Genomic DNA, 17,934 nt, shown 5'->3' with positions numbered 1-17,934 from the left:
CAACACAAACTGCACATTGGAAGACAGCCAGCACCTGGATGATCAAAGATTACATTTCAGAAAGATCTGGGCCAACCTGCAAGATGGAATTGTTTCAGTCCAGCGGTGAACACTATGTGTTGCACTGATTACTGGGGAACTGATGTTTACGGAAGTTGCAAAGCACATCTTACTGAAATTAATATTTTGCATATTTTGTAATCAGAGAAAGATTGCATTATTTCTTAAAAACCTCTAATCATCAAAATAAAAAAAAAACAACTCATTTACATCGTATTATAACTTCTACTTTACTATTGATTCAGAGTACAACATATTCTGCAATTTCCTTAAACACAGTTGCCAAAATCAGCCTATAAACATTTTAATGTAAAAAAAGCAGCTGTACAAACACCATGACTTTCCCCGATCTGATATAACAAAACAGTTTGCCAGTCAAATCCCGACTGTTACACGTGGTAATGGGATGTTGGAAAAAAACGTACTGTAAACTGTTGTTACCTCTTGACATTTTTTCTCTGAAAGGCAAGGTTCCAAGGAATTTCAGAAGACATTTTTACTGATAAGTTGCATTTCATCAAGTATATCCCATAAGTAGGTGGTGGAAGAATTGCTTTAATCAATGTTGTAACTAAGGCTAGAACCCATTTAACAATAAGAATAACATTTTAGGCAGGAAACTAGATTAAGATATTTGTCGTAAAGGATTACTGTGAATAACTTTCCTGAAAGATGTGGTGCTGGCAGGCCATGACTGACATTTGACCACAATGAAAAGGGATTTGGAGAAGAACCAAAGAATGTGAATGTCCTTTTATGTCTGATTAGGAGAAAATCGAAACTGCTTATCTGGAAAAGTACTACATATGTAATCAGTAAAGAGAGACATCTCACCACATTCACACAACAGAGGGAAAACTGTGGCATCGCTGCTCAGAATGTGTTGTTTTTGTACATTAAGTCGTTCACAGAATAACTGAAACGGGCACACAGTCACGTTTTCACAGTGAAATCCCAGCACATAATACATAGTTATATAAATATAACCTATAATATAAGAAATTGGGAATGGATGGGCACAGAATATGTGATTTATTCTTATCCTCTAAAACAGACTTTCATTCCATGGTCACTTTAATCACAGCACTTCATAAACCCTGTACACAACGGTCATTTACAACCCGTTGTGCAAATGACATTACAGGCACACCATTATGCCTGAGGGTTCATAGCAGGACAGTGTCAGTTAAGAGCAGAGCTCCAGGTAGAGAGAAGTCAAGTGAAAATGATGGAAGATGCCATTAAGAACCTGAAAGCTGTCAGGGACTTCCTGTAGACGTAGCTAAGTAACAGTGGTCCTGGTATGACTGTGTAAAATATTATTTTGCTATCATGGGTTTGTGCCTGTTTTATTGTGTTGTGTAGTCTTCCTGAAGGAATTATGACGGTGTTTTTTAGCCTCATTCCCAATAAGTGTTACCAAAATACAATTTTATGGCTCCCCTGCTGTCCTTGGACTGAGGACAGATAAAGGCCTTTCAAGTGCAAACTATTCTGACTGGTTAACATCATATCTAGAATTAGAAAAGAAAATAAAACAAAGCATGGGTAAAGATTTTAGTTAACTTTGGATGCCTCAAGTCCCAAGAGAAAAAAAAAAGAATGGGCAATATTCAGGTCATATCTTGTTTCTCATTAATTTCTTCAGAACACAGTCTCTGCTGCCACAGAACAGGTTTCACACAGTACAGCAACAGCTGCTGCTGCACACAAGCAAGTCATCACTTGCTTATTAGCTCACAGCTTCCTGCAATCACCTGTAGGGTTTCCATGTTTGAATTAAGCCTTGGCTTTAAGGTGGAAGCTCAATACCAACGTGCTGTCCACTGCCCAGCTAAAAGAACAGGCCAACACCATTACAGAGATGGATGGGACCTAACAGGGCTGCTGCTGTTATGGTATTGTTATTGTTATGGCTTAATGTGTGCCATTATGGTATGGTCCTTATTTTCGTCACAGCAGCAGCATGATTTAAATAAAACAAGAGGAAACACCCCGTTTCATCACCCTTTACTTCTTCCCTCTTTCTGGAAATGAAGAAATCTGTGGATTTGTAATACTGCAAAAAAAATATGATAGTTATTAAGAAGGCAAATCAACACACTTCTATTGTATATTACAAACTTAGAATTCAGACTGAGCCTTCTTGGTAAAGACTTAAAGATGAAAAGAGCACACATTCCAGGTGACTCAATCTGTTCTGATCTGGATCACATTCATCAAGTGTGGAAATGTTTTTGCTTAGCTCTGCTTTGGCTGTTCAGTTTATGCAATCAAAGGAAAGCTGGAGTTATTTCAAAGAGGAATACTTGTTTTTCAAAATAAGGTGCCCTCCAATAGCAAAAGACACATCATCACTTCCAGGCTGTCTCCATCCCCCCTTGTCTTGCACATACAGAGCCCTAATGACCGCTGATATACTTCACACTCATTACAAACTAATACATTCAGAATGAGACGAAATGACTGACAGGACCCAACCATGTCTGCAATAAATTGATCTGTTTAAATTGGCAGTCAAAAACGAACATACTATGAAAATTAACCGGTTACAAGTGGAAACATAGAGGATAAGGTTTTCTGTAACATGAGGTCTCGCATTACAAGCGACAGCAATTAAAGAAAAATATTTGTTTCACCTGCTTATTCTTATCACTGGGTTCTTACCGTTTCAACAGAGACATCAAATGCCAAATCCATCTCATTCTGGAGGCAGGGTTGGGAGAAAGTGAACAGATTTCTTATAGAAACAATTATTCTCAGACTTGTGTACCCCAAATGCAAGTCGTGTTGTAGAAAGGCATGGGGAGATACAAGCTCACGATGGAAAAGATGCTCGCTCTGCAGCCCTATGGTGAGCACAGCACTTAACTAGCCAGCTCCTCAAGTTCATAGGAATACAATTAAAGTAATTAAAGATCATTTCTGCTGAAGCCTGATGAGAAATGTGGGGTGTGGGTTTATTTTTCCTGGATGCATTTTCGTCTCGGAAGAAAATCGAGATCAAGTGCTCTAAGGTGGCTGAAGCATTCTTTATGTTCTGAGCTCTGGAGTTAAACATCTGAACAGTCGATGGAACTCGCAGTGATACTATTAATTCTGAAGTAATTAAAGTTTTAAAATGTTAAGTAAGAGAGATTTTATTTATAAAACAGAGATTGTGGCCCACAATGTGATACTCCTAATTAATCTAAACAGCGACTTCAAGTACAGAGTGAGCTATAGTACATAAACTCAAGCTCCTTGAAAGACCTGCAGTTTCCTATTCCCTGCATTCCCTTTGAACACAAATAGCAGGCTTTGTGTACTGAAAGAGACACAAAATATGTTCAAACCATCTTAACAAGAAAGCAAAGACATAATTTTCAAACTGACTTCACACAATATTTACAAACAGTTAAGACTAAAGCAGAGGACTCAAATGGAAAGTACAGAATAAGGTATTGCAAACCCCAACTGATGGCTTAAAACAGAGAAAAGGAAGCACTCATTTACACAAAGGGTTGTGGGAGCATGGGAGAAACTACACAGCCATGTTGCTTAAGTCTGCTTTCAGGGAAATATCTTAATGAAATCTTCGAATGAAAGAGCTACTAACTACCAGATACTCAAGATGGGTTAAATGGCTTTCTCTCGTTTTTATCTGTTCCCATGTACAGCCAAAGGAGTCATTATGGCATATGCTTTTTTCACTTCCTATTATGTGTGTTTTGGCTCATTTTCTATGGTAGTTTGTTAATTGCTACACTTTGTATAGCATTCTAGAAAAAATAAAAATTAAAACACCTTAACAAAGGCTGGTCAGTCCGCCTGAAAACTCTTTTAAAAGACTTCTATAAAAAGTTATAGAAGTTATAGTCCCCTATAAAGGAGAAAATAACTGAACATCCAGTGATGAAAATGCAGCTCTGAGTCATAAGAGGAGTAAAAACCAGGAAGCAATAAAAAGACAAAAAAATATTCAGAAACCGTAAACCTGAAATGGAACTGCACAAAAGCTTCTTTGCCAGCGTTTTGACAAAATATTCTTTTACACACTTGCAGATCTTGTAAATTCATTTTCTCATCATTTGAAATACACTTTCCCCAGGTTTTAAAAGAGTTACTCAAGTATTCCCTGATACACTCATACTGCTGACAACAGTTAGAGACCCAAGAAAAGAAAAGTGTTTCCAAAATTATCCTCAAATGGGTGAGCTGCAGCCTGCCCCAAACTCCAACGCACATTCCCAAAATCATAATCCATCCCATCTCTTGTTCTGTAACGCTTTAGTTTCCTCGATCTGAATTATTAATCTCAACAGTAAAACCTCCTGCTCTGCTTATACTTGTTCAAAGCACAAACTGGGGTTCAGTGAAGGCATGTCAGTGGTACCATTTGTCCTCACATTTTGAAAGCCACAAACTGAAAACAGTTTCAAGGAGTAAAAACCACAGATATCGTTCTTGACATTCTCCAAGCAATTCACATTATATATATTTGTCTGTATATACAAACTTGTTTGTCAGGGTCAGGTCATGCTGGTGAATTTATCACGCATGGAACATGCCCATTGGTGCAGAAGGAGGAAACCCACAGTGATTCAGATGCTTGGAGGAAACGGTGTCTAAAAACAATTACCGTACACTTGCTTGTCTGAACAATATGCTCAGCGGCCTTTTTCTGGAATATTTTCATTTTGAATGCTTAGGTATTCCAAAAGTTGTATGTACAGTATGTACATGAATGTCCACCGGTTTTAATTTTGCCAAAGACATACTGTAGGGACTATCCCTATTCCAAATCTAGGTTTTCCAATTTTCAAGGAACTTTCCCATCATTAAAAACATGTACAGATTCCTGAGTGCTATAAATTCTGTGAAACTATACATTTCTCAGTTTCTGGCTGGTCAAATAGAAAGAAACACTTCTGCTTTTTTATTTCTCCCACATAAAAATAACAATGAATCCACATCGTGCTAAAAGTAGATTAGTTTGATTTATTCAGTATTTGATTAATGATACAACATGCAGTTTTCTCTTTCTCATTTCAAGTGTTTTTTTTCCTGCCTGCTTTACAAACGACCCACAGAATCGCTGATGCTCGACTCCAACCACACTAATTAGGATAAATACTGAGGCCCTCCGAACAGTAATATCATAATACACTGTGACTGTTGTCACTTCAGAAGAGAAACAGAGCATTACTCAGGCTCCTAATACAATTTGTACAACCAAATTAACTATGCAAGCTGAATTTTAAAGTGCTAATATTATTAAAGACCTTCGGGCTATTTTGCAAAATCTGTCTGCACATGCAGCATCTTAAAAGTTCAGTGTTGTACAGTATATTATTTTTTCATAACTCCCCAAACTGCTTGAATATTCTAGAGTGGTGGAAAATGCGTACTAAAGCTTAATCCATGAAAATTAAATAAAATTTCGACACACTGGGAAATGATTTGCTAAAAACATTAAAATGTACAGACGCCAGAACAATCAAAATTAATTAGAAATCTATTTTCCTAGTGGTAAGTACCCCAGGCCACATTTGGTGCAGTGCAGTTGCCTGTTTTTATTGCTCCCACAAAATACTTAGTACACTCTTTTTTTAGTTTCTGCAGTTTGCCCTGGAAGTAACCCAGCAGATTTGCATTTTAATAGTGTAAAATATTTGCAGAAAATTGCTTCTCTTTCTTAAGCTAAATAGCTACTAGGAATCTCGACATTGTCTGCTAGTAAAACAAACACTGATCTTAAGTTCTTGTGCTGTAAACTGCTTTTATTGCAGGCTGATTAAATATAGTTGCACATTGTACACATCTGATGATACATGTGCTATATGTTGTCACAGCCAGAATGCAGCTTCTGATCCTGCACATGCTTTTGAGAACAACGATTTGACATGACATCATTTACAGCTACCAAGATAACCAGTTCTCACCTTAAACTTGACAGTTTTTGTACATTAAATACCCTTTTTTAACACACTGATCAAATATGCTATTAGGTAAATATTCAGCTGAGGTTCAAACAACCTTAGTGCCTACCTCAACCCATACACATCTTTTTAATTGTAAAAAAAAAATTCACTCTATCTTCCTTCGGCCACTGCTATAATTATCCTGTTTCTCACTTCCATCAGCCTATTAATTTAATGCGAGCTCTCCTTCTGTCCCCTGTAAACCTGTTAAGCTTATAATATTTCAACACTGTTGTCTACTCCAACTCTTCGGCCATGTGCTTTAATCCAGTCGGCCAATGAAAATGATCAACACTTAAGGTACAGTATAACAGAGGTTAAAAGAAGGTCGTGAAAGAAACTAGAAGGCTAACTATAAGCATAATTTAAGTACTGTATGTTGCCAGTAAACCAAGTGTATATCTCTAAAAAAAATAAAGACGCACAATAAGACAGCTGTAACATGAGACATTCTTAACATTAATATATTCTGAAAGTCTGCACAGAACATAATACAGGGTACTGCACAAATGTGAACTTGGCCTATTGTGTTAAGACAGTGGTGATTTGTTTGTTTATGTGCTGACTGGTAGGCTATTGCTATGACGGTTTTAGCCTGTAAAGATGAAAAAAACAATCGGTCTAAGTCCTCTTCGTTGCGCTCTATAGAGACCAGTTGGGCTTTATAAATGCAGCAGAAGTTCTCTGTTAACTTCAGGGGTGCCTTGCTTGCATGAAACAGAAGCCCTTTGCTTTATTTTTCAGGCGTCACAAAAAACAAACCGTGACTGTTTGTTTAATATACATCTGCGTTCACTGCATTTATTCTTCTCAGTTCCAGGGGCATGAATTTCTTCTTTCAGCAGGCTGTCAGTGCTGGTTTCTATGCTTTAATCAGGGAGTTGACTGATTTTTTTTTCAGCTTTAAAAGACGGCTATTTTGCCTTCTTTCACAGCCTTGCTCTTGTTGACGCCGCCGTTCCACAGTGCGGGACGAAGGCAGGCTCACAGCGCACAGATCTGCGCCGAGGGCTGGAGTGGAGTGGGAACACGGAGACAAGCCTTTAAACTTCAGTGACGTTCTGAGCGAAGCAGGAGCATACCTGCCAGACTAGGAATGAGAAAGAAAACAACCACTCTTGAAAGTCTCTCTTCTGAAACAGCTTGAAGGGAAGAAACCTGATTTATAGATTTTGAAGTCAGATGAGGAACTCATAACGGGATTCTGTATTGTGCCAAGACAAAATGCTGTACATACTGTACTAAGACACCTCTGTACGTGAATCGACGTATTTCTGCTGCAGTCCTCATCAGTGAATGCATGACTTTGAAATCATACATGAGAACGACTTTCAAACTACGCTGTCTCACTGCTTGGACTTCTCTCCAGATTTTACTTCCAAAAAACACAGAACTGAAGAGCTTACACCCCCTTACATGTAGGGCCTACCTGCAGGCTGCTCTGTTCTATCCATTGCATCTGTGGCTGAGTGATGGCATTTTCTGTTTTAAACAGCTGCTTTTGTTTAAGTTTTGATTTAGCTGGCCCTGGTGATCTCTATCTTCCAACCGACCATTGCTGTTTTAAATGTCTTATGGAAAAAGAATAGTACAAAAGTTACTTCCTGACTTCTCACTGCTGTTAAGAAAAAGGAAAAGCATCTTTGGATGAGGTTTGAAACTCTAGTCACTGAATAAGAAAAGAATCTTCTATATTCTATATTCTGCTAAAATCCAGACAAGCTTGGTGCAGGTAAGTGCTATTTCATAATACTATAGAGGGTATAAAGGATTACCTAGCTCTATATTTTTCACCCAGCTCACCTATGTTCTCTGTCTGGTGTAATAAGGTACCAGATTTGGTGAGGGTACTGTATATAATTGCCCAGGGCAGAGGAGGGTTGACACAAGCTGGAGCACCAAACAGCAGCTGTTTTGGGACATTCCTCTGGAACCATTCTGCTGAACCTGATGGGCCAAGCCAAGCAGGGCCTAGGCTGAGTGATGTCATTATTGGCTGAAGGGGAGTTGGAGGACAAAAACAAGGAGTAAAAGGAAAAAGCAAGAAATGACCTCATGTCTGGAGTCATTATCGTGCCAACGGGGAAAGACAAACCTGGACGTCCCACCTTACCACAAACAGCCAAGGGTAAAAGGAGAAGAATCCTTCTGCTGGGCCAAAAAACATTATGTGCAAAGAAGCTAAAAAAGAATGAAAGCTCTCATGGTAGTAAAGAGCATCTATTCTCTGTTACACAGTACATACAGTAGCATGTTTTTGGCAGGAAAACCTCCCACCTGTTGCTACTGTTACAAAGAAGGGCTGTAAAAAACAGTTAAGCACATTTTTCTGCACCTCCAGTGGTCAAATGGAAAATTATGGAACAAGAATAAGTTACAGGGAGGGGATATGCACCCTACTGCACCATACTGTATATTTTGTTGTGTGAATAGAAAATTCACACATTCCATCACAGATACAATTATTGCAAAATACCTCAGTGTGTACCTGTTTAAAGTCATGCTACACAGTAGCATCAACACTGCCATACAATTGTAACATGGCTCAGATAGTGGAGACCCCACAAGAGGAGACCTTGTCTTGTTTAACAGTGGAATTCTCTACTGTCGACAGGGGTGGGTCTGTGTGGCTCTGAAGTCAGAGTCACCCGTAAGTACATCACGTACCCATCACGCACATCTGACAGAAAAATCTCAAGCGTTCTCCCAACATCAATGCATTTCCACGATTGGCCGTTACCGTTTTTAATGGTACGCCTCAAAGAAAACCACAGCAAATCACAGAACGGCTAACAAGGGCAACAGTTAAAATAGAAATCGTCTCATTTCCCTAACATCATAATTCTCTCAACTAATTAATCGGGGGCCATTTTGAAGCCAAAGTACCTTAAGCACAGCTACTGGCATTTTTGCAGTTCAATAACCATAAACTGTAGACTGCTATGCATCCTTTTTCCAAATAAATTAAGAAGCCCATTGTCCAGTGCATTCACTCCTATCCCTTTTGGTTGCTGTCTATAACATTACATGGTTCCTTCTAATTATATAAAGTACTACTGCTTTATTTCAGTGTAAGTAATTTAAAAGGATTGGATCTCTGACCTAGATGCTATATGTCACTTATTTTAACTTAATAAACTCTGCTATGCCCTTGTCAGCAGTCTGTTTCTGCTTTAATGGAGCTGTTGTGCGGATTTGCCCCCTAGCTGACATCACAATGCCTATGTACTGTACATGCATTAAGGCTTTGAATTGTTTTTATTAATTAAGTAAGTAGCACATGTTTAGGAAAATGCCAAAAGCAATCCTAAGCAGTCTTGCATCCCTTATATTCTGTTTATCAGATCTGTGGCAGTAAAAATAGCATGGTCACACTAATGTCTATTTTTACATAATATTTAATGTTTAACTAAGTTTTAAAAATGCATTTCAATCTACAGTAAAGGCTTACAATGCTCATACAAGTACTGTACTTGTTAAAATTCAATATGGCAGTTTTTAGTCATTACTCCTTTGGAATTGCTTTTCAAACGTATTTGAACTTTATTACACTAAATAAATATGAACAATTATCAGCACGTGCATTTCTCTCCAGATGCAATTTCCTTCAGGACACTATGCACAATTCTTAACATCCTGTGGCATTTTATTCAGTCTGAACTGATCTCGCAATTATTTTCTACAGTACAACGGACCTGACCTGCAAATATCTCCAGGTTTCCAACCAGAGAGACGTTATCTTTGAAGCAAAGGAATACTTTCAACAGCACATTAAGTTAGCAGCATGGCATCACTCATAAGGCTATGGCAAGAAAAAACACTCTTTAGCTGCACCCTGCATGCATTTCTGAAGGGAGATACTGCCAATTTAAACTGGGTACTCCTGGCCAAGTGAAAGGATTCATTTGTCAGGGCAATTGTTTTGTTTTAATGCTTACTTGGTTTCTGTTGTATCCATACACATTGCATATCTCGTATATTTGTGTGAATTTGGTCATTTCTATCCAGTTGTTGTTGACAGGTCATTTTGGAAATCTATCAGCTAAGACTGCAACTTCACTTTGACCTTGAAAATGTAATGGCTTTTCTTAAGACCTAATCCATGTCCTCCTCCTCCTGGGACTCTGGTGCAAATCATACAAATTTCACAGATTTAAAAAGATGATGAAATGAGGATCTCCTCTTTTATTGATTATCTAGTATTTTATCTTCCCTTTCCTATGGGAGTGTACTGTATGCTACTAATACTAAATACTAATGAAAATTGTTACATAGCTGATGAAATAAAAAACAGTTCATTGGCTACACATGATTCAGAAAATTTGTGCAGCTCTGCAGTCAAAGGCCCTGCATCACTTTCAAATATTCACAAACATCACACTTGGCAGTTTTCTATGATGCCACATCTAAAAGAATTGTCTGCCACAATTACAGAAAAAAAAAAGAGATTCAACACAACTGCATTCATTTATTCATTATACAATGACAACAAGAGTGCTTTGGGTGTTGAAAACAAAACTGGGTTCACAGAGCTTGTGACACGAATGGAGGATGATGCCAGTCTATTTAAGGCACTTGAGAACAAGTTGTTTGCGACACGCGAGTGCCTTTGTTTCTTAAAATACAAACCACACTGCATCGAAACCACAGTGCTCACATTGTTTACCTCCTCCAGTACAAAAAGGGAGCAAAGACACACCGTCAGAGCCCTGTTTAAAAAGGGTACTGTGTGACCGTTTTGTTTTAACTGCAGTGGTCTTTCTGCAGCAAGTGTGTGTCCAACTTAATAAGCTATTGATGAATCCATCCATGTTCTCTTCATCCAATACAGGCTCACCGGGAGCCAGAGCCTATTCCAGCGAGCAGCAGGCACGAATCAGGGTACACCCTGGATGGGATGCCAGTACTTCACAATCAAGCCAGACACAAACACGGACGCACACGCTCTCACACCAGGGCTCATTCTCCCAGAAGCCAATTCATTATCAGCAGCCATATCACCCTGCAACTCATAACTGGTAACCCACTGAAGCTCAGCAGGTGTGAGCCTGGTCAGTACCTGGATGGGAGACCTCCTGGGAAAAACTAAGGTTGCTGCTGGAAGAGGTGTTAGTGGGGCCAGCGGGGGGCGCTCACCCTGCGGTCCATGTGGGTCCTAATGCCCCAGTATAGTGATGGGGACACTATACTGCAAACAGGCGCCGTCCTTCAGATGAGACGTAAAACCGAGGTCCTGACTCTCTGTGGTCATTAAAAATCCCAGGGCGCTTCTCGAAAAGAGTAGGGGTGTAACCCCGGCGTCCTGGCCAAATTTCCAATTGGCCCTTACTAATCATGGCCTCCTAATAATCCCCCTCTATGAATTGGCTACATTACTCTGCTCTCCTCCCCACTGAGAGCTGGTGTGTGGTGAGTGTTCTGGCGCACTATGGCTGCCGTCGCATCATCCAGGTGGGGCTGCACACTTGTGGTGGTGGAGGGGAGTCCCCATTACCTGTAAAGCGCTTTGAGTGGAGTGTCCAGAAAAGCGCTATATAAGTGTAAGCAATTATTATTATTATTATTATTATTATTATTATTGTCCAGCATGGACTGCAGACGGGAACCAGGGCGCCTGGTGAAGGCCCATGCAAACACAGGTAGAGCATACAAACTCCACACAGACAGCATCCCAGGTCCAAACCCGAAGCTTGTTAGATTATTTTTGGTTTCCAATTTGGAAAGTGGAAGCCTGATGATAAACAATTCAGCAAACCAGAACAGCAAGTCTACTTTGGCCTAACACCCTATTGTTCAAGATAAGAGGGGAAAAGCATCTTTGCAGGCTTTCCCTACTAAACACATTGAGTTTTCACTTCCTGTATTGCTGCTTTCCCCTCAGTACGATACTTATCTGACACAATCCCACTGTGGCAGAATCTCTGAAGACGTCTGTTCTTGCATAATCACTGAATGCATAAGAAGAGCACACAACTGAATAGAAATAACCACACTGCCCACACAACAAAATAAACCACACTTTAAATGGCAACGTTTTAAATTTGTTCAGACACAGCATAAGGCAATCCATGTCTTGTTGCTGAATTTCACAAAATGCATGGAACTATACTGCATGCAATCTCGCCGTCGGTATGATATTGTTCCAGAGCCAAGAGACGCTTCTTTAATTTAGTGGTGCGGATGGCGCTGTCGTCTTTTTATTTGCAAAAGAGTAAAACAAACCTTTCTCTGCTCCCATTTTAATCTCTTTCTTTTTTGGACTCCAGAGGTATCATTATACTCACAGCTAACTTCAGCACTTCAGGAAACAACTCCAGGAATTTGTTATTTAGAGCCATTAATTACAATAATCGCATGCTGTACAGTGGGGAAGTTATTTTCATCAAAAGATTACTGTTTATTAAGGGGTACACTGTTGCACAGATGCACACACTGTGCTTGAGTGTTCAATAACTTATTTAAAAACCTACACTTAGGCTGCCAGAAAACTCCCAAAACATCCAAAACGTTCAAAGCTTATGTGGAGGGTGCTATAAAATTGCATATCCGTGGGTTAAGAACTTAGACTTTTCTGTGAGCAACAGACATCTCAAACAGACTTTAACGTTTGCAGATATTCTACTCATTAAAATACTTGCAATGTTATATACAGAATGGCATAGTACTACAAATGTAGTGCCTATTTAAAAAAATATATTACCGTAATACAGTATCAGGCAAAAAAAAATCAATATTCTTGAGTGCTTTGTGACAATTTCTAGCACAGAACGACAACACATTTGTTGTGAGTGCTCCTAATTGCATTGCATACATGACCAAATTTGATTTCCTACAAATGTTTACTTGTGACAAATTCCATAGGCAATTATATTATTTTTACTATTGTAAATAAATAACAGATAGTCAGATATTGCAAAGGGTTAATTAAAAATCAGGTTTATAGTGCTTTGTGATTAATCCCTGGTAATAAGGTCTGCACAGCATAATACATTTAGCAAAAGGATATAAAAATTGATTAACCCATCCTCATCCGAGACATTTGTAAGTGTTGACTGCCAGCTTTACACCGTTTCCTCTGAAAAACTACTACTGTACATCAGTTCATTCACGCAAGTGCTATTAAAATCTATTTAATTATAGAATGGGCACGGCACTATGGAAATACATAAGTGGTGGAAAGATTGAAAGTTTATAGTGTCTTTTAATCTTTGGAAAACCGAGACTGTGCTTTAATTATTGAATCTCAAAAATGTAAAAAAGCAACACGCTATAGCCTAGAATTTACAAGTCACATTCACCCAACAAAATCAGCCTTTAGCACTGCAAATACCTGAAATTGTGTTTACTGTAAAGTTAAAGACCAACTGTATCCCAAACCAGAATCGGAATGTCAACCCCCATGTGCATGGATCACAATTTCTAAGTAATTAATGAGTTTGATCACATCACACAACACACCAAAACAAAAATGTACCTGATTCCACACTACTGACACCACTAAAACCTTTACAGATCATTAGGGACAGGAATTCACTTCCCAAATGAAGTATTAGAGAATAGATTAATTAAAAAAATCAGATAAATAAATCACCCTGCTGTGTTATTATTTATTGGATTAGAATTTGGAATTGGGACCCATCTGAAAAAGCTTATGTCATTAAACAATTTGATTTCCCTTCTGCTACGCCTCACAATGCACTTTGGGAAACAGCTAAATTCACACACAGGCTTGTTCCACAATGTTACCAATACTTCCAAACGAAAAAAAAAAACTTCCGCAATTTAATAACTTATGTAATTACAAACTGGAGGATTAAATTCAATGCCTGAAGGCAACTTCTTATTTTGGAGGTATTACCAAGACCTCATCTCATTAGAAAAAATAAATGCTACGGTAATCTTTCAGATGAAAAGCCTTGTGGTTCCATACCTAATAGTTCCTATCATGCAATAATTAAGAATCCACTGGCGCAATTTATTCTCCCAAAGCACAGTAAATTTAGGTCACGTCCAATTGTTAAACATTTAATGGCTAACATTTAATGGTTTGATCATTCCTGTTCTAAATTATGATCAAGACAAATACACACCATTCGATAGCTCAGAGCTGCATGTGAGCTAGTCACAATAGAGGTCAGAGGTATGAGAATGAAATGCTTAAGTGTTTCTAAAAAATTACAAAGCAAGTTCTGTTGCTTCTGCAAAGCCAAATCAAAAAGCAATGACAGGAAACAAGACAGAAAGCAGAGAGGAGAAAAGAGTTAAACATTTTGACCAATGATTTGTTGTCTCTTCACAGGCACCAGTGCCTCTGTTTGGTCCAATCCCTTATAAACAAATCTGTACAAAAATAAGATATAGACATACATTTTTTTTTGCAATGAGATGGACACTGATAGCACACTGTAGAGCTTCATTTTGGAGGAAAGACCAGATCAGTCACATTGTTTAACAGTTAGCACTTTTGCTACCTTTTTTTGGTACAGGTCGACTTTCTCTTCCACAGTAACAGAAACACCCTCCCCCTAATGCCCCACACCAATGCAGCTCATAGTGAGATATCAGCTTAGAAACCACATGACAGAAATCGAGAAACATGCATAAGATGTACTTACAAAGTTTCATCATTCCGGAACTCGAGCACTCCATGGGTATCTTCAAAATCCTCTCCTCCGCCTTTGGCTGTACCTTCCACGGTTCTGTAGGGGACAACAACCATCCCGCGTGCCCCAGAGGTACGGAGAACCTTCACCTCCATGGTGCCTATGCTCTCACTCACATGCGTCACTGGCTCTTCAAAGGTAAAGATGCCTGCATGGTCGTCATCAAAGATGGTCACAGTTGCAGTGGAAGGTATACCCAAGCACGCCAGGGTCTCCACATGGTTTGCCTCAGGGTTGTCTTCGGCGTTCTCAGAGTACACCTTGACATTGCTTAGGTGGATTAAGAAGTTTTCGTCCTCCTCGAAAATGTCGTCATCGATGATGCCTACTTTGATTTCTTTCTGCGTCTCGCCCGGCTTGAAGACCAACGTCCCCTCCGTGAATTCGTAATCGGACCCCGCGTTGGCCGTGCCATCTTCTGTTCGGAACTCCACGGACACAGTGTTGGTCAAGTCTCCACCCCGCCGGATGACGTTCACAGTCACAGTTCCACAGTTTTCAAGACACTGGTATGACCCTGGTTCGAAAAAGATTTTCGTGACGGGGTCGTTTTCTGCTACTTCCGTTCTGACCTCGTGCATGCTGACAGCTTTTCGGGCCTGGTCGGCAGCGTGCTTCTTCAGGATATTCCCAGCGCCCGTCATGAGTCTTGTGGCTTGAATCCGATAAAAGGCACGGCTTTTTTGCTGTTGGCTCAAGACCTGGTAATTGGCTAATTCTATCAGCTGCTCAACTTCCTTGTCTGGATGCTTCTGCTTGAGTTCCTTCAAGATTTTTGCCATATCCCTCCTGGTTTCCTCTTCATCCAGGTCTTTATCATCTACATCGAGGGCTAGGGTTCCATCTAGGAACTCAACGGCATGGGAGTTAAGCATCTTGCCATCCATCTCAATGTCTGCCTTGGAGGGTAGCGGCCTGTCGCCTTCCGTTTCGATAATCATCCCCCGCTGCTTCCCTGTTCTGTAGCGCTTGTACACATACTTGTAGAACAACAGCCTCCGGTCAGCCACCCACGCAAACAAAACACAAATGGGGAAGAAAAACAATGTGAGCAGGCCTTCCCACACTTGGACAACACCTGGAGAAATGACCGCCAGGATTAGGTATAGCCAGGTGTAGGCAAATATGCTCCACGCTGCTGTGACAAAAAACACCCTCAGGTGCTTCACCTTCCTATTCTCGCCATCCGGCACGACATAGACGCAGATGCCGATGATGACGAACATATTGAACGCAGCGCTGCCCACAATGGTGCTTGGCCCAAGATCGCCGGCTTCGAAGCCGTGGCCACAGACTTCGATCACGGACAGCAGGATTTCCGGAGCGGAGGAGCCCAGGGCCATCAGGGTTAAATTGGATACGGTCTCATTCCATATGCGCACTGTAGTTGTCGTTGTCTCGCCATTGGGCTTCTTGATGGTGATCTCCTTTTCTTGAGACGTGATGACCTCGATGGAAGCCATGAAGCGGTCCGCAATGATGGAGACTCCCAGGAACATGTACACCATGGCCACAAAGTACACTGTGGCCCGCGCCACCTTGTCCCCGAAGGAGGGATTCTGAGGTTCCCACACGGGCAAGATGACGCCTTCTTTACACTCGTAAGTTCCCGTGCACGACCGGGCCGTGGCGTTGGGAGGCTTGTCTTCGTCGTCGAGGCTTTCCGCGCCGACGAGCTGAATCTTGAGAACCAAGACCGCCACCAGTATGCCCAGCTGAAGACTGAGGGAGAAGAAAGACGAAAGCCCCGAACGCTGCATGGTGCCAACGAGATGTCAGTTTGCCGATCTTCCTAAGCCTCTGCAAGAACAAGGGGAAAAAAAAAGTGATAAAATGGTAGCAATGTATGACATCACCATTCTGGCATAACCAAGAGCACTTTAAAGAATGTCATTTCTGGTATTCTGCACTGTTCAAAGCACGACTGGCTGTAGAAAACCTCAAATCTTAGAAGCTCCTCTTCTGGTATGTTTCTATTTGGATCAGTACTCAGGATTTTCACTTGGTGTTAGGATGAGACCTGTTCAGTACATCACTTATTGCTTATATAAGAAGATCTGCCTACACACTGGCTTTGGACTTGAATAATAAAATGTTATTCTTTGTTATTCGCACAAGCTCCAGTAGCAGCGTGTCCTTATTTGCTTTCGAACGCGACTGGAGTATCTTTGCAATATGTTTTTGTATCTGGTATCCGGCTAACATGTATCAAAGGATTACTTCAGCATTCCAGGAACTGGATAATTGCAGTAACACAACCAAACTTAACAAGATGTTGTATTAGCAGACAACGAAATTAGCATCTGAAAAACACAAAGCGTTATAAACAACGACAGCCGAGAGAGATTGGGTTTTAATATAAAATAATGAAACATTCCGTACGTGCAGATGCTCATTGTCTTCCTTGAAATTTAACCTGTTCTTTCTTCTTCCGACACACGGTAAGAAGATAAGTTAGTGAGCATAAAAGCTACTGTGCGCTTTGCTGTTCAGCGTGTAGCTCAATGAATCGACAGGACAGCGACCTAGCTGCGGTACCTACAGTGCTTCTCCTTAGCGCAACTCGCCAGAAGATACAGCCCCGTTAGAGGAAAGCTTCAGTCATGAAATGTGGAAGTTAAGGAACTAAAAATAAAGGTTGCTATGCACGGGCTGTGATAAAAGCGAAACCAGAATCCGTAAAACCAGGCTCTTTTTAAACCATCTTGAAAGATCTATGGATCCGACACGTCCGATTTGAGAAAATAATTTTGAGTAAGCGGAGTTCAAAGGTGTTTTTAAAATCAAGTCAAATGCCACAACACCTTATCACGAATTTAGAAATCAGCTGCATCACAAATAAAACAAATGCCCAGGAGCTCTTGTAAGAAATGCCTTGGCAACCTAGTCATTTAAGATATTACAAGTCCCGCAGAACAACCCACACTTCACCTGACCGTTACGGTCTTGTCAGGTCTGCATGACAAACAAGAAAGCTTATTTTTCAACGCAACTTGTGCCATGTCGCCGTTATAACGATCGGTTGATCGTGTCTCTGAGATTTTCGGAACGTTTTCATCATATGTCGAAAATCCAAATTTATTAGGCTTGACTTAATTCCTCGACACAATATTCTGTAATATTAATTCGCGCACTACGAATGAAAACCACGAGGAAAAGTAGCTTGAAAAGACACGTTTAAAATAATCTCTTCGCGTTGCCTCTGAATGAGATCTCCCTCTGATTTTTCCTTAGAAAATTAGGCTTTA

General features: G+C 40.2%; 1 protein-coding gene across 5 annotated transcripts in view; it reads right to left on the bottom strand.

The window, feature by feature from the left end:
- LOC102689135 (sodium/calcium exchanger 1) overlaps nucleotides 1–17,934 on the bottom strand; it is a 174,503-nt gene that overhangs the window by 138,000 nt on the left and 18,569 nt on the right. For all 5 annotated transcript variants that reach the window (XM_069179873.1, XM_015362608.2, XM_006638520.3 and 2 more), the window contains one exon: nucleotides 14,639–16,486. In XM_069179873.1, the coding sequence (XP_069035974.1) occupies nucleotides 14,639–16,446 (1,808 nt within the window). In that variant the 5' untranslated portion in view covers nucleotides 16,447–16,486. The remainder of the gene's footprint in view (nucleotides 1–14,638; nucleotides 16,487–17,934) is intronic.

Source organism: Lepisosteus oculatus, chromosome 17 (assembly GCF_040954835.1).
Source record: "Lepisosteus oculatus isolate fLepOcu1 chromosome 17, fLepOcu1.hap2, whole genome shotgun sequence".
In the NCBI taxonomy this organism is placed as follows: Eukaryota; Metazoa; Chordata; class Actinopteri; order Semionotiformes; family Lepisosteidae; genus Lepisosteus; species Lepisosteus oculatus.
This window is presented reverse-complemented; position numbering and strand designations above follow the sequence as displayed.